At 49.1% G+C, this 17,465-nt stretch overlaps 1 protein-coding gene across 1 annotated transcript; it reads right to left on the reverse strand.

Moving 5' to 3' along the window:
* Positions 1 to 203: 203 nt before the first annotated feature.
* On the reverse strand, positions 204 to 17,449 carry NDUFS2 (NADH:ubiquinone oxidoreductase core subunit S2). The gene is given in 15 exon segments (XM_083591309.1): positions 204 to 441; positions 1,831 to 1,888; positions 4,434 to 4,517; positions 5,702 to 5,797; positions 6,240 to 6,369; positions 7,745 to 7,864; positions 7,999 to 8,084; positions 9,062 to 9,139; positions 9,362 to 9,436; positions 10,820 to 10,932; positions 12,352 to 12,472; positions 13,147 to 13,337; positions 14,339 to 14,442; positions 17,269 to 17,405; positions 17,408 to 17,449. Coding segments are annotated over 15 exon segments (1,458 nt in total). The 5' UTR covers positions 17,435 to 17,449; the 3' UTR covers positions 204 to 403.
* Between the last annotated feature and the right edge of the window lie 16 nt (positions 17,450 to 17,465).

The following is a 17,465-nucleotide window of genomic DNA, read 5'->3' on the forward strand; positions in this document are numbered from 1 at the left end:
GTCTGCAAAGCAAAATGATCTCTGTGTGTATGCATTTGCTTTGGTTTTTTTTTTTAAAAAAGGCCCAGCACTGATAGAGAGAGAGAATGGGAAAAAGAGAACTCAGAGCTTCAACCTTAAGCAAAGGAAGAGGAAGCAGAAGGACGCGGAGGTGAGGCCCCGCTGGCAGATTCCTCATCACAAACACAGAGACACACCCTGAGTTTGCTGAGAGCATTTTGTTTAATTATAGCTAAGCCCTGCCTGCAGTGCAAGGAGGGCCACACAAGACTGTACACAGAGAGAGAGACACCAAAAAAAGAGGAAGGACGGTGCATCAACGGTCCTTGCTGGGAGGTGCCAATTCAGGAGGGAATCCCCCTCTACGAGGTGATGCTGTGGTTCGCCCCAGGCGGCTCAATGCTTATCTATCCACTTCGCCAAAGACGATGTCCTGGGTGCCTGAGGAAGAGGAGGAGGAGGAGAGGTGTGAAAGCTGCCAGGGATGGTGCCTACAGCCTTCATGTTAGACATTTGGCAGCGGAGGGCATTGAAGGGTTGCAGTCCTGGCCACACTTCACAATGTGATGGGACTCGCTCCTGGAAGAAGTATGCCTAGGAAGCAGGCTGCTCTGCTGCAACCCAGTGCTTCACTTTTTAGGAAAATGGGATGCCCATCATCAAATGTTAGCAGACAACTTGGCCCACCCCACAAACTCCATTATGGAAACTCTCCCAAGTGTGGGCTCTCCAGATGTTCCTGAATTACAGCTCTCATCATCTCTAGCCATTGGCAACATCTGGATGTCCAGAGGTTCACCACACCTGCTCTGACACTTGGTACGAGTCAACTCCCTCTGCTCGCTCCACGATGAGAGAAACACTTTCTGAATGTGCTCAGGGGGAAACATCGTCTTGTCCATGGGTAGGCAAACTAAGGCCCGGGGCCCGGATCCGGCCCAATTGCCTTCTAAATCCGGCCTGCGGACGATCCAGGAATCAGCGTGTTTTTACATGAGTAGAATGTGTCCTTTTATTTAAAATGCATCTCTGGGTTATTTGTGGGGCCCGCCTAGTGTTCTTACATGAGTAGAATGTCTGCTTTTATTTAAAATGCATCTCTAGGTTACTTGTGGGGCATAGGAATTCGTTCATTCCCCCCCCAAAAAAAAATACAGCCCGGCCCTCTACAAGGTATGAGGAACAGTGGACAGGCCCCCTGCTGAAAAAGTTTACTGACCCCTCGTCTTGTCTGACAATCAGATCCTCCATGGAGGAGGAAAACCCAGACCTGATGGCTGAACCATGGCTTAAATTATCCCTGGAGAGGAGGCCTGCAAGGATGGGGAAAGCTATGTCCCTCCAGTTGTTATTGGACTCCAGTTCCCAGCAACCCCAGTCAGTGCAGCCAATGGTCAGGGATAATGGGAGCTGAAGTCCAGAAACATTTGGAGAACTCCGCAGGTTTCCTAACCCTCGTACAGCAGCTGAGAGACTGAGGCTGCAGTCCTAACCTCACTTCCCTGAACGTATGTCCCATTGAATTTAATGGGACTTGCTTCTGAGTGGGCACAGTGAGCACTGCAGACCGAGCCCCTGGGAATTCTGCCACCGGGATCCTCCATCTTGCTACTGGCAAGCTGCTATCTCTTCTGCCAAAGGGGCGTCATTCTGCCTGCGTGGATTATCAGCACCTGCTTGGCATGCAGATGGTCCCAGGTTCAGTCCCGGAAATCTCCAGGCAGGTGCACCTCACAGAGCTACAGCTACCTGCTTTCCACCTGCCTGTCCACCACCTCCCATCCCCCTCCGCCAGCCAAAAAGTCAAACAAGAATGGAAGTCAGACCTACCGATGATGGCCACCACGTCCGCAAGCATGTGACCTTGCGACATCTTATCCAGTCCAGCCTGCAGAAATGAATAGGGGAGGCGAACATTTAAGAATGTCTATGGATTTGGTGTTTGCTTGCTTGTTTTCAATAGAATTAAATGTTAGATGCATGGGGCAAGGAGAGAAAAAGATCAGGAGAAGCAAAGAGCTGGTCAGACCATCCTCCCTGCAGTACAGGGGTGAGGACTCTCAGGACCAATGGCCAAATGTGGCCCCCAAAGTCTCTATCTGGCCCTCAGGACTCTCACTGCACCCCCACCCCAGGACCCTGCTTTGAGCTCAAGCGCTTTGCTGCCACCAAGCCAGGGCTATAAAAACAGCACACAGGTGGCTTGCACCAGATGTGGGGAACCGCTGCCCCTCCAGATGTTGTTGAATGACCATTCCTACCAGCCCCAGCAAGCACGGCCAATGGTCGGGGATGATGGGGGTTGTAGTCCAGCAACATCTGGGAGAGCCAAAGGTTCACCACACCTGGCTCAACATGTTCTCCTAAGCAGCCTCCCACCACAAATGCGAAAGGAGGGAAAAAGCAGAACTAGAAACCAAATTTAACTTGCTGAGGAATCTCAGCCTTGATTTTAAAGAGCATTTCACAAGGTCTAGAAATTCGAGGGCTTTTTAAAAAAACAACACCAAATGCACCAAGCAAACAATTCCTGCTGAAGTCATATGAAGCCAGCCTGGATAGCTCAGTTGGTTAGAGCGTGGTGCTGAAATGCCAAAGTTGCAGGTTTGATTCCCATATGGGACAACTGCATATTCCTGCACTGTAGGGGGTTGGACTAGATGACCTCAGGGTCCCTTTCCAACTCTACAATTCTATTAATCCAGGATCGTTCTAAGACTCCAAACTTGCACCTACTTTTCAGGGCTTAGCCCCGTTGAACTCAACAGGACCAACTTCTGAAGAAACATGTAACATGTAAGTTTGTGCTGTGAATTAGGTTTTCCGTGGTTGAGAGGCCCAGTGATCTGGAGAGATCAATTTGCCTCTCTTGCAAGTTCAACTGAAACAGAATCATGTAAAAAGAAACACGGGAATTTGCTTAACTCGGAGACAAGATTCAGAGGGGTCAGCATTTTTCGGGAAACACGACAAGTTTTGAATGAGTTTTTTTTGTACCATGCAGAACTCACACCACCCTCCCTGCATGTGCACCCGAAACCACAACCGAAACACAGAGTTTTCCCAACTCTAGGTGACGAGAAGAGGAACACAATAGAGGAAGGAAACATCCCCTACACACACACACACACACACACACACACACACACACACACACACAAAAACAAACACATCCCAGTCAAACAAATGAGCAGATGCATAGAGTCCCTCTTTTTGCAATGCTGAACTCTCCTAGCCTATAAGGAAGAATGACTACCAGAAATAGTTCAAGGAAGAGCCGGGAAATTCCCCCTGCCAGCCCCCTGAGCAAATATTTCCAGTGCCGTTCTATTAAAACATGCAGCAAGGACACCTAACCAAATCTGAGGGTCATGACGTATTGCCATCTGCTTTTCCCAAGGCAAAGAAGGAGGGGGAGGGCTTGCCATGACCCTCCCCACCCTAGCTTACTGATATCAAGAAGCTTACATAATAAGAATAAGAATAAGAATAAGAATAAGAATAATATAATTTCTTATTTATACGCCACTCATCTGGCTGAGTTTCCCCAGCCACTCTGGGCGGCTTCCAACAGAACACTAAAATACAATAACCTATTAAATATTAAAAGCTTCCCTAAACAGGGCTGCCTTCAGACATTTTCTAAAAGTCTGGTAGTAGTTTTTCTCTTTGACATCTGGTGGGAGGGCGTTCCACAGTGCGGGTGCCACTACCGAGAAGGCCCTCTGCCTGGTTCCCCGTAACCACACTTCTCACAATGAGGGAACCACCAGAAGCTCCTCGGAGCTGGACCTCAGTGTCCGGGCAGAATGATGGGGGTGGAGACACTCATAGAATCATAGAGTTGGAAGAGACCACAAGGGCCATCGAGTCCAACCCCCTGCCAAGCAGGAAACATACTCCTTCAGGTATACTGGACCGAGGCCGTTTAGGGCTTTAAGATCAGCACCAATACTTTGAATTGTGCTCGGAAACGTACTGGGATCCAGTGTAGGTCTTTCAAGACCAGTGTTATATGGTCTCGGCGGCTGCTCCCAGTCAAAGGTCTAGCTGCTGCATTCTGGATTGGTTGTAGTTTCCGGGTCACCTTCAAAGGTAGCCCCACATAGAGCGCATTGCAGCTTCCTTTGTTGGGTTTCCTACAGGTGCCTCATTTGGGACAGACAAAGGGTGCACTGCCCCAGCCTCACTCGACCCTCAGCCAGCCCACCCCAGTCCCCCTGCCTGCCTTCTTTCTTACATCCAGCCCAGAGGGTGACCCTATCAGCTTCCTCCTCCTTCTCAATCTCAGAGTTGCCCTTGTAGAACATAGACATAGTTGGGTCTGCCCTTGGTTGGCTCTGGCGCCACCTGCTGTTGGGCTGCCTGCCTCCCACCCCGCCAGTCCCAATGGGCACCGGCCATTTCCCCCTTTCCTCTCTTGTCCCTCTTACCAGGTGGGCGAATCCTGGAGCCTTTATCTTGCAGCGGTAGGGCCGGCTGCTGCCATCAGAGACCAGGTACACACCAAACTCCCCCTGCAGGATGAGAATGCAGAGGAGCAGAGGGGAGGAGAATTAGATGACCCAAACTGAGAAGCCGGGTTACCACGGTACATGGGGTGTGAGAGGGCTGAGAGAGAACTTGAAGCGGAGTATGGCTTTAGAACTTCCTCAGTGAGAGAGTTGCAAAGGATTCTGGGACTCCAATGAGAAGAGGCACGCAACACTATGCATTTAAAGCTGTATCGTACTGCTTTAAAGAGTCACGGTTTCCGCACAAAGAATCCTGGGAACTACAGTTTGTTGAGGCTGCTGAGGTAAAGGTAAAGGGACCCCTGACCATTAGGTCCAGTCGTGGCCGACTCTGGGGTTGCGGCGCTCATCTTGCTTTATTGGCCAAGGGAGCCGGCGTACAGCTTCCGGGTCATGTGGCCAGCATGACTAAGCCGCTTCTGGCGAACCAGAGCAGCGCACGGAAATGCCGTTTACCTTCCCGCTGGAGCGGCACCTATTTATCTACTTGCACTTTGACGTGCTTTCAAACTGCTAGGTTGGCAGGAGCTGGGACAGAGCAACGGGAGCTCACCGCGTTGCGGGGATTCGAACCACTGACCTTCTGATCGGCAAGTCCTAGGCTCTGTGGTTTAACCCACAGCGCCACCCGCATCCCTTCTGAGGGCTGTTAGGACACCCCTAAAAGAGCTACAATTATCAGAGTAGTTTAACAATCATTCTCTCTTCCCAGGGAACCCTGGGAACTGTGAGTCCAGGCTGAGAATTAAGCTCCACAGATGCTCTCATGGTAAGAAGGAGGTATACAGAGGGCAAGATCCGGCTGGCGACTCTGTTGACAGCAAACTCAGGCGCTGACCAGACTGAAGTAAAAATGGGGCCTACGATGAAGAAAGAGGAATCAGCATACTTGCAAGCATCCTGGGGCTTCCAGAAGTAAGGGGACAAATCTTTTTTGGTGGTGGTGGGGGGAATATCTTAAAAATGCACCAAGAAAACCAACCATAGCCCAGCGTGGACTGAGCATGCTCAGTAGCTACAGAACGCTGAATATCGGTTTGGTGCAGGAAGAAGCAATGGGAAAGAGGGAGATTCGAGTGGCGGAATATCCAGGGAAAGGGCATGTCTGGCTGGAGCCCAGAACGGGAGCACTCCATTTTGTTGCCGATCCACTGTTCCCTCCAACTGCTCAGAGAACAGGACGGTACCTTGGGCGCCTCTATAGCTGTGTACGTAGCTCCAGGGGGCACTTGGTAGCCCTCTGTGTACAGCTTGAAGTGGTGGATCAGGGCCTCCATGGAAGTCTGGAGAGGGGGAATAAAAGATACACGCACACTGTAAAACCCAATAAAAAAATTCATTCCAGTAGCACCTTAGAGAGCAACTAAGTTTGTTATTGGTATGAGCTTTCGTGTGCATGCACACTTCTTCAGATACAGTGGTACCTCGAGTTAAGTACTTAATTCGTTCCGGAGGTCTGTTCTTAACCTGAAACTGTTCTTAACCTGAAGCACCACTTTAGCTAATGGGGCCTCCTGCTGCCGCTGCACCGCCGGAGCACGATTTCTGTTCCCATCCTGAAGCAAAGTTTTTAACCCGAGGTATTATTTCTGGGTTAGCGGAGTCTGTAACCTGAAGCGTATGTAACCCGAGGTACCACTGTACTGTAAAACCCAGACAAAGGAGAGAGCTTCCCCGTTTCACCACCAGGAGGTGCCACCTCAAGCTCAGGGGTGGTTTTGTTACCTTCATCTCTGCCCGCTTTGGAGGGGAGATTTTGGCATCGTCCACTTTGATCTCCCCCTCAGGCATCTTGTTGAGGGCCTGCAAGATGATACGGAGTGATTGGCGCATCTCCTCCACTCGGCACAGGTACCTGTGAGGGAGTGTGGGGTAATGGTTAAAGGTGACAATTCAAACCCCTAACTCAGTCATGAAGCTTGCGGGGGGGGGGGGGCAGTGGTCATGATCTCTCAGCCCATCCTACCTCACAGGGTTATTGTGAAGATGAAACGGAATTGGAGGAGAAGGGCAAATACCACATTCAGTTCCTTGGCAGCAAGGTGGGATACAAATGCAGTAAATAAAACGTTGGGCGTTCTAGTAAAAAAACACAACGGCATAGACCCAACTAGTCTTGAGCAACTAGTGTGGCATAGTGGTTAGAGTGTCAGGCTAGCAGCTGGGAAACCATGGTTCAAATCCCCACCTGGCCATCAAATTCACCAGGCCGGTGCCTGTCTCTCAGTCTAAGCTACCTCGCAGGGCATTTTTGTGAGAATGAAGTGGGCGGCCAGGGAAAAACCTTGAAATGAAAAAGGGGAGAACCACACATGCCACTTTGAGCTCCTTGAAGGAAAGGTGGGATATAAATTTATCGGTATGTACCCAATGTTAGTCCTCCTTAGAATAGACCTTTTTAAATAAATCAACATGAATAACTTAGGGCTAATCGGTTTTGGCCAACTAAATTCTACTCAGAGTAGACCCACTGGGTCTAAGTTATACATGCTGTTTAATTTCAATGGGTCCATTTTGACTAGACTAACATTGGATATAATCAAATACTATACCGAACTTGGCTGGGTACCACCCAACGCTATCTAGCCAGGGAGCTAGATAGTGAAGAACCAGACAGAGAAAAACCCCAGGAAGGTCCCATTAACAGAGCACATCAGGAAGGAGGCTAAGGAACAGGGTGCCCACCTCCAGGCCAGAGGGTGGGCCCTTTAAGAATCTAGAGCTCTTCATAAAGAGGTGGAGCCTGAGAGCAGGAGCTTAAAAAGGCTCATTCTTCTCCCAACCTTCCAAGGAGCCAAGTGGCTCATTTGGAGTTCTCCATGTTCCTGCAATGTTTGACCGGCAGGGCCTCCTTCTCCCAGGGATCCTGCATCGAACCAAGCCAACACAAGCATGGCTCTTTTCAATCCAAGCTCTCTGCAATTGCCACAAGAATTGGGGGAAGGAGGGGTCGGCAGTGACAGCTCATAATGGACTTGGATAGAAAGTCAAGTCAAAATCTGTAGGCGGGTGAGATAATATTTCAAAAGTGGGAGGCTTTGGAAGGAATCCACGACCCATCGCAGCAGAGGAAGACACTGGATGAACCATTTTGACTGTTCTTATGACGAGAGAGACATTGTGCTTTTTGAGGAATTGCATACTATTACTGAGAAGTTGCTGGACAAGCTCTTGGGGGCGTGCAGAACACCAAGTGCTGGTAAATCCCCCTCCAGAAAGTGGAACCACACCTGTCGTAGCAGTCGCCTCGTGACCCAATCGGGACATCAAACTCCACCTGGTCGTAGACGTCGTACGGCTGGGTTTTGCGAAGGTCCCACTGGATTCCTGAGCCACGAAGCATCACTCCGCTGACAGGGAAAGAGGAAGAGGAGAGATGCAGGAGGGAAAACGCAGCATTTGTGCCCAAGGTTAAAGTGAGCACCCACACAATGCAGGACACCCTAATTCTGGTGGACACCACCTTCATTCACTGCTCCGTTACCTAAAACCATAATTGAGAGCTTCCTCCGACGTCACCACTCCAATATCAACTGTCCGGTTTTTCCAGATTCGGTTGTTTGTCAGCATCTGGAGGGATGGAGGGAAAGAAAAGATACAACTAACTGAGCCGTGGAATCTATATTGGGGGAGTGGGGAACCCCAACCAGCTCTTCCCCCTTCAGATCACTGATTTCCAACTAGTCAGTGGTGCTCATGGCACAATTATCAGGTTCTGTTTTATATTTCTCTTAGGATAGGGTTGGTGTTACTGAACTATACCTCCCATCATCCCCAACCATTGGGCTATCCTGGCTACAGGCAGCTGGATCCCAACAAGATCTAGATGGTCACAGGCTCCCCAACCTTGTTTTAAGAGGAAGAAACCATGGAGAAGAACAGAGAGTGTGAATGTCACAACAAACCATAGTTTAAGCATGATAAACCGTAGCTTAAACGCAATAAACTATGGTTTACTGTGACCAGCACAAGCCTAGGACTCTTCTTCCCCTGCTCCTTCTTTAGCACGGTTGCTAGAGCCTGAAACTGTGGTTAATTTTAACTCTGGTTTGCATAAGTATTTATTTTATTTCAAGCACTTAAAGCCACTTCTTTAAAAAGGAAACCTCTAGGTGGTGTACAACATAAAAACAGCACCGTTGAAACCAAAATACAACATAACACCCTTGAAACAAAAGCAGGAATTCATACAGATGAAAACAGGGTCTGATCTTTTGGCTCAGGGAGAATCTGAGCGAAAAGATACAGCTTTTACAAGGATGAAAGATCTTTAGGAAAAACACAAACAATCTCAAGGAGTGCCCCCCCCACAACCCCCATGAAGACTGAATGTGCTCAGTAGGCATGAAATACTGACTGCCTGTTGGAGGGGAAACTAGGGGAGGAGCATAGGATGGCTGAAAGAAAGCACATTTGTTTGACTGGCACCCTCAAGAGGGGTTTTTAAAAACCTAAAACAGCAGGAGCCTGCCACAGCAGCTTGGGTGGTCACAGAGAAACCTCGTGGTAAGGGCTGCCCCCCCCCCCGTTTGTCAACAACGCCTCACCTCTTCCACCTCGTCTATCCGGATGGAGAAATTCTTCACAAACTCATAGATGTCATCCATCAGCCCGAGAGGCATGTCCTGAGTGACGGGGATGGAGAAGAAGAGAGGAGCAGATGCTGAAAAGACATCCTGGGATTGTGTTCAACTAAGACTAGAACCGACAGTGGATACAACCCATGGAGAGAGAGACAGAGGTCCTGGAGAACTAGTGGTCTTCCCGTCTCTGTGAAAAACAAGTCTTCAGACCTGCCCAATCCAACCTGGCTGTCCACCTGTCCGGTCACAAAGCAGCCTTCTCACCTGGTGGACCCCTCCTGGTCGGACGTAAGCAGCGTGCATCCGGGCTCCTGACACCCGCTCGTAGAATTCAAACATCTGGAAGGCAGACAAAGAGGGAGGGAAGGGGGACATTTTACAGGTGCAATCCTGTGGACAGCTCCCAACTGGCCTCTGCCATGGGCCAGCGGCTTCCCCACCGGATGCCTTCTTTTGGGCTAAGGCTGGCTGGGGCTGACGAGAGCGGGGTTGGACTAGATGACCCTTGGCGTGCCTTCCAAGGACTCTACAATTCTATGATGTTATGCAACGCTCAGTGTTTTTGACTAGGCCTGGCTGGGGCTGATAGGAGGTGCAGTCCCAAATACCTAGAAGGCACCAGACTGTCGAAGGCTGTAGGTTTCTTGGTTTCATCCCCAACATCTCAAGTTCACACAGCTACGAACTTCATGCTTGAGGTGTCAGGATGTTGCTGCACATCACGGCAGGCAGCACGGGGATAAGAGAGAATAACATTCCTACACCGCTGAGCAAGAGCCCTGTGGATGGCTCAGTAAGTACAGCAGGAGACTCTTAACTTCAAGGTTGTGGGTTTGAGCCCCAGGTTGGGCGAAAGATTCTTGCATTGCAGGGGATGGACTAGATGACCCTCATGGTCCTCTCCAACTCTATGATTCTAGGATTCTAACTCTCCATGTACGCTGTGCCATGGAGTTTTATGCAATCTGCACAGGCTTGCTTCTTTTGCATCATTTAGAAACTAGCAGGAGATGCAAGGTGCAGTAGGGCATTTATGCCTCATCCCGCCACCTCCAATAACTTTTTTTGGGTTCTGACTTTGTGCACAGAGCTATAAGGCAGGTTTCCACAATCATCAGGATTAGAAACCTTGTCAATTACTTTTTAAAAACAAAGGTTAATGTGCTCAGGACAATGAACCTGGCACCGTTTTGGGGGGATGTGTGTGGAATCAGAGAATACCTTGAGCAGTCAGGCAGTCCCCTCTTATATGTCACCCCAACAACCATCTAGGGAGGTATGCCAGTACGGTGGTACCTCGGGTTACATACGCTTCAGGTTATAGACTCTGCTAACCCAGAAATAGTACCTCAGGTTAAGAACCCTGCTTCAGGATGAGAACAGAAATCGTGTTCTGGTGGCACGGCGGCAGCAGGAGGCCCAATTAGCTAAAGTGGTACTTTAGGTTAAGAACAGTTTCAGGTTAAGAACGGACCTCCGGAACGAATTAAGTACTTAACCCAAGGTACCACTGTAGTCTTATCCCTCTACTGGAGATGGCAGGATTGGAGGGCTTGCCTAATGATCACCTAGGCAGTTTTGATACATGAGGATTTAAAAGTTCAAAACTAGAACTCTGAAACTTGTCTGGGAACAAATGGGTGATGAAGCTGGCAGATGGCACTCCATGCCACCAAGGCCACTCGCGTTTCCGATGACAGCGCTGGATCCAAGAGCACTTGCCTTTTCCCTCTCCTCAAACATCCAGAAGAAAGGAGTCATGGCCCCAATGTCCAGGGCGTGGGTTGTGATGGCCATGATGTGGTTTAGGAGACGCGTGATTTCGCCAAATAGAACTGGAAAGGAGGCAGAGACTCAGGTTAGCTACTGTGAACGCAGAACCGGGGGCATGTAAGGAAACGGATGGGGAGGGGGGGATACGCCACATATTAAATGCTACGATCCTAAGCATGTTTACTCAGCCACATGGAACTCAAAGGGGTTCACTCCTTAGTGAGTGTCTTTAGGACTGAGGCCTAGGACACAGCACAGGGGTGAGGTTGTTGGGATACTGCAGGGAGACGGAGGCATCAGGCAGGCCCCCAGTTGTCTCTGGCCGATCACCGGTCTCCCGTGGAACAGCATCAGTCAATTAGCGACACGAGCCCCAGAGACGTTCCAAGACCCGTGCACACCCTTTCAGCAGAGTGTGTAAGTCTCCACAACGAAAGATGCAGACACAGAGAGAGCCTATTTACAGCTTTATTCAACGTAGTTCAGAACAAAGGAAAAACATGACTGGTTGCCTCCATGTCCAGGAAAGCAGCAGCAATACAAAAGCTATATACAAACGGAAGTTCCGAGCGAGAGCTGGAAGTAAACAGGCATGTGATAGACCAGTCATGCCTGCTCCTTTTAAGGTGGAATGGAACTATATCCTAACAGAGGTACCCGTGACCCACTCGCATCCTCCCCAATTTGATGGGCTGGCTGGATGCAGAGGAGTGGCGGGAGGCACTAGCTGGGGAACTCCCCAAGGGAAGAAGACCCAGAGCCGGGAGATCCCTGGTGGTGGGATGATGATATGTGATCAGAGAGAGACGAAAGGAGGACTGGGAGCAGGAGGTGTTGGCAGCTGAAGAGGTGACAGGGTTTAGGAAGCAGGAAGAGTCTATGTCAGAGAGCAGTCCAGAATCAGAGGCAGAGGTGGAGGCTGGAGAGGAGGGGGGGCCAAGAGGCAGAGATCAGGCAGGCTGCTGAAGAAGCCAAGGGCAAAGGGCAGCTCCCCACCCCCCACCCCGATCTCCCAGAACTTTGCCAAGACATGAAGAGGGTGGAGGAAAGAGAGACAAGACGAAGGAGCCTCCGATTGCAAGGGAAAGAATGGGCGGGCGGGCGGGCGGGGGGGGGGGCTTAAGGTGTGGTGGGAAGGTGGGAGCATCAGCCCTCACAACTGCCTCATAGGGACTACTTATGCTGGGAAGAGTTGTTGTGCTCACTGGCCTGAGCTGTGTTTCTTTGAATAAAGAGTTAACTTCACTGACACATGAGTTATTGCTGACCTGACCCCAACACCCAGCCAACACAACCAACAGGCAGGGATGATGGGAGCCAGAGTCCAACAACATCTGGAGGGACACAGGTTCCCCTTCCCTAATGTTGGCTTGTTTAAAGGTACACAAACCAAGGAGGAAACATGGGCTGCAGTTCAGAGGCATTGCTTCATCTGCTAGCTGCGACCACACCCTCGTAAGCTGCCTGCTTTGCTTACCCACCTCGGATCCACTGAGCCCTCAAGGGCGGACGGATGTTGAGCAGCTTCTCCACCGCCAAGGAGTAGGCTTGCTCGTTGCACATCATAGAGACGTAGTCAAGCCGGTCAAAGTAGGGCAGAGCCTGGGCCAGAAAAGGATAGTTTGAAAGCAGCTAGAGACTTGCTCAAGGATCTTCAGAACATATTAATGATAATAATAATAATAATAAATTTTATTTATATCCCGCCCTCCCCAGCCGAAGCCGGGTTCAGGGCGGCTAACAACAATTAAATAGTACAACATTCTAAAAACATTTCATTATAAAAATTAATTAAAATCAAATTGATGGCAACCATTAAGCTAAAGTTCTGTGAAGATTGCCAAAAGAGGGAGTCAGGCTGTGCCCTGGCCAAAGGCCTGGTGGAACAGCTCTGTCTTGCAGGCCCTGCGGAAAGATGTCAAGTCCCGCAGGGCCCTAGTCTCTTGTGACAGAGCGTTCCACCAGATTGAAGTCACAGCTGAAAAAGCCCTGGCTCTGGTTGAGGCCAGCCTAACCTCTCTGTGGCCTGGGACCTCCAGGATGTTTTTATTTGAAGACCATAAGTTCCTCTGTGGGACATACCAGGAGAGGCGGTCCCGTAGGTGCGAGGGGACCTATTAAGTAAAACTCCCATTAACTCCTATTAAGAGTTTTACTGGATCAGGCCAGTGGTCGCTCTCGCCCAATGTCCTGTTCTCCCAGTGGCCAACTGGAGGCCCGTGATGGGAATCCCACAAGCGGGACCAGAGTGCAAGAGCAGCTCCTGCCACGATTACCTGGAGATAGGTCTTGTACTCTATCAGCTTCTCGGTGCCCCGGTGAAGCAAGCCAATGTGGGGGTCACATTTCTTCACGGACTCCCCGCTCAGCTCCATGACCAAACGCAAGACCCCGTGAGCCGCAGGGTGCTGAGGCCCAAAGTTGACGGTCAGATTGGAGACATTTTTCTCAAAGGGCGGGTCCTTGTCTGTTGGGGTCAGAAGAGCACATGTGAGACATCTTGCTGGTAAGGCAGGAGAAGGGAGACCTTCCTCAAGCTAACAGCTGCACTTACTCATAGGCCAGCAACTGGGGAAACACATCTGTGGGTGGGGCAAGAAGCAAATGTGGGAGGAGCAAAGGATATTACTTTTACCCAGGGATGGGGAAACTCAGGCTTGAGGGCCTTGGGGCTCTCTGCAGGCCACACACCCTCCCAAGCCACACTGCTTACCAGCCCTGCTGTGTCTCTTTTGCAAGCGTTTTTTTCTGGCTAGAATGTGTCATTGAACTGTGATGATGCCCCTTGCTGACCAGGAGACAGAGAAGGGTGGGTGGGTGGGTGTAGAAACTTCGGGGTTTTGTGTGGCTGAAGGTAGCCTAATGTACAAAGGTAAGGGCAAAGAATGGGGAACCTTCCAGGCGCCACCTAATAATAATAATAATAATAATAATAATTAAAAAAAAAATTATGCTACCCATCTGATTGGGTTGCCCAGTAGTGAGCAAGGCCAGAGGCAAAAGTGGGCATAGCAACAAACGAGAATTTTACCTTTCTAAAGCTAGTTTCTTCACACACTGTGTTTGTTTTTTAATGAGATTGTTTTATTTTGATTATGTGTGGATGTTCTGTAATTGATCCGGCATGGAAGCCAACCTACTCAAGAGCAGACCCCATGAAATCAATTGACATAAGTTAGTCACTGCCATCTATTTACAATCGGTCTGTTCCGAGTAGAAGTTAGTTATGTGCAGCCTATCAGTATTTCTCAAACTTGGGTCCCCAGCTGTTGTTGGACTACAATTCCCATCATCCCTAGCAAGCAGGACCAGTGGTCAGAGGTGATGGGAGCTGTAGTCCAAAATCAGCTGGGGACCCAAGTATGAGAAACACTAACAATAAATACAGCAGAACAATACTATATTTCATCCCGTTGAGAAACTCCACATGAGAGGGAGACTCCATTCAGTTCTATGGAGGAAACTCACCGTTCCAGGGAGGAGGGACCCATTTTTCCATCTCTTTCGTGGGATACATGACGGCGCCTCCATACTGCTGGACATACTCCACATCAGGCTGCCACTGCTTTCCTCTAAGGAAGGGAAGAAGAAATGTTAAGATCTGCTCAGGCAGCAACACTCAGTATGAACCTGAAAACAGGATGCTGACTAGCTTGTGTTGTAGGGCAAGCCTTGGCACTAGGATAGATGCTGACCTTGGGAGACATCCACCAGATCTGGCTCCTATTTGTTTTCCTGGCTTTGAGTCAGTTGTCTGTAAGACCAGCCCAACACTGTACAGTGGTACCTCAGGTTAAGAACTTAATTCGTTCTGGAGGTCCGTTCTTAACCTGAAACTGTTCTTAACCTGAGGTACCACTTTAGCTAATGGGGCCTCCCGCTGCTGCCACGCTGCTGGAGCACGATTTCTGTTCTTATTCTGTTCTCAACTTGAGGTACTATTTCTGGGTTAGCAGGGTCTGTAACCTGAAGCGCCTGTAACCCGAGGTACCACTGTATTTTTATTTATTTATTTCACTGGCAGCTCATCACAAGTTTATTTTTGTATTTAAGGAATTTATACCACATTTTTCACCACATCTCAAAGCAGCTTACAGGGGCAAAAATAACAGCGCACTATACACAAAATTTAAAAAAAAATATTCCAACCTCTCGCATTGCCAACGAAGACAAACAAATAACGAACCTACCCACAAGGCGCACATATGCTATGCCAGGCTTCCTCAACCTCAGCCCTCCAGATGTTTTTGGCCTACAACTCCCATGATCCCTAGGTAGCAGGACCAGTGGTCAGGGATGATGGGAACTGTAGTCTCAAAAACATCTGAAGGGCCAAGGTTGAGGATGCCTGCACTATGCAAAAGAATGAAAAATCATCACTTCCAGGTTCCCGCAACATGGCGGATGGACGGCGGATCTGATTCGGCCTCACGAAGCCTCCGGGGAAGAGCAAAAGGGCAATGCGCTTCCCCCCCAAAACCCAAGAGGAGCATTGGGGTGTCTCGGGGTCCTGCTGTTCAGAGATGGCACCTCGGCATTGCAGGTCTCTGTTCTCCATCCCGAGAGGTGCAGAGAGTGGGGATGAAGCCGAGTGAAAGCGCTGGTGAACTAGGAACCATTGCAGCTCCGTGAAGCAAAGCCTCTGATCCAGCCACAAGTGGTTACCATTCCAGTATATTGAAGCTGACTGCAAAGGTGAGGATTGTTTAATTAGATTGATTCGGCGGGGTGGAGGGAGAACGGGAGTGTTAAAAGAAAGTCTGCTTCCGTTCCTGGTGCTATGAGCACGAAATACATACAAGTGAAATGTTGATGAAGTTTACCTTGGGAGATAAATTAACTAATGAACAATAAGGATTAAAAGATTACACACTGCTTTCGTTTATACTAATCTCAAGATTTTTTAAAACATCGAACTTGACTTGAACTCAATTTGAACTTGAATCTCTCCTATGCTGTGATTGAACTTGACTTAAAATGGAGGACAAAGCAGAGAAGGATTGCAATGTTATTTAATGGAAGAATACTACAAATTTCCTCTCTGGAAGAAAGATTGGACTGACTCTCTGAATCTACACTACTTTTGGGAAAGAAATTTTTGATCTTTCAGAGTGTTGAAGACATCTAACCTAATGGAATTATAATTGTGGACTTATTTTATTAAAAGATATTAGCTTGTTAAAAATCAAGATAAAAAAAAGAGAACTATAATATTCATTCTTAACATTAGACTAAATCAGACTTTAAAATAACATTAATATTATAGTTTTATTTATATTGGTAATCAAAAATCATTTTGATGTGAATGGATGTAAAGATGGGACTATATAACTATTAAAATCTGCTTTTGTGAGTAAAGTGGAAGGGGGGAAGGGAAGAGGCTGGAAGCACTGGTTTTCTTTACTGAGCAGAGTGAATTGGCCTTGACAAAGTACTGATAAAGCCAAAATATTGCCTTCCTTTGGTGGGAAAGGACTTTTTGTTTTGGAATTTAATCTTAGAGAGGAAGTTGGGAAATGGGGAGAGAATTGCCCCCCCATCCCTGCAAGGAGCTGAGCGGGTAGGTAGAAGTGGGAAGGTAAACAGCGTTGGGTACCGTCGTGGCGGGAAGGTAAACAGCGTTTCCTTCGCTCTGGTTTCCATCACAGTGTTCCGTTGCGCCAGAAGTGGTTTAGTCAGGCTGGCACAAACATCGGCTCCCTTGGCCTGAAAGTGAGATGAGCGCCGCAACCCCATAGTCACCTTTGGCTAGACTTAACCATCCAGGGGTCCTTTACCTTTATACATTTACCTTACCATGCAAGAGCATATAGAAAGTGAATCCAGGCCTAGGGATCGATGCTGCTGGACTCCAACTCTCATCAGCCTCGGTCAGGACGGCATAGCTGTCAACTTTTCCCTTTTCTTGCGAGGAATCCTATTCGAAATAAGGGAATTTCCCTTTAAAAAAGGGAAACGTTGACAGCTATGCGGGACGGGTGTGTGTGTGTGTTTATGTTAAGAACTATGGTCCAACATATGGTTCCCCACTCCCACCTCCAGCGACAAAAGGGGTTGCCCTACATGCAACGCAGAACGTCATTTGAACTGAGGTTCATCTCTTCTCTCCCCCAAACCTGTTTCAGTCTTTGGCCTCTGAACAGAAACGCACGGTGCCACGTACAGAGACGCTGCCTCTGGGCATATGCAGAGGGCACCTTTCCTCACAAGTGTCCTCCTGCAAAGGCGATTGGAGGGCAGAGGTCTCACGTCGCAGCACGGCTTCCATGAGGACTAGGACCTTGACATTTCTCTAGAAATTCACCGGGGTGGGAAGGGAGCCGCGTAGCCGTAACGGTAGACCCTCAGTCATTAAAACAAAAAAAGGGAAAAGCTATTTCCAGGGTGGGGGGTATTACCTGCTGGGCGCCGCCCCAAGCGCAATCCCCTGTCTCCATGACCCTGAAGGTGCCCGCAATCTCCACAAAGCCCTGAGCGCCGCCATCTTCCTTGTGGGGCTGCGGCAACCCACAGACGTCAAACCCGCGCATGCTCCCCTTTACTGCAGAGCTTCGGAGCCGCCATTGTAGGTATGGGCAAAGGGGGAAAATCCGTC

The sequence above is a fragment of the Podarcis filfolensis genome (assembly GCF_964270895.1).
Source record: "Podarcis filfolensis genome assembly, chromosome: 16".
Taxonomy (NCBI): Eukaryota; Metazoa; Chordata; class Lepidosauria; order Squamata; family Lacertidae; genus Podarcis; species Podarcis filfolensis.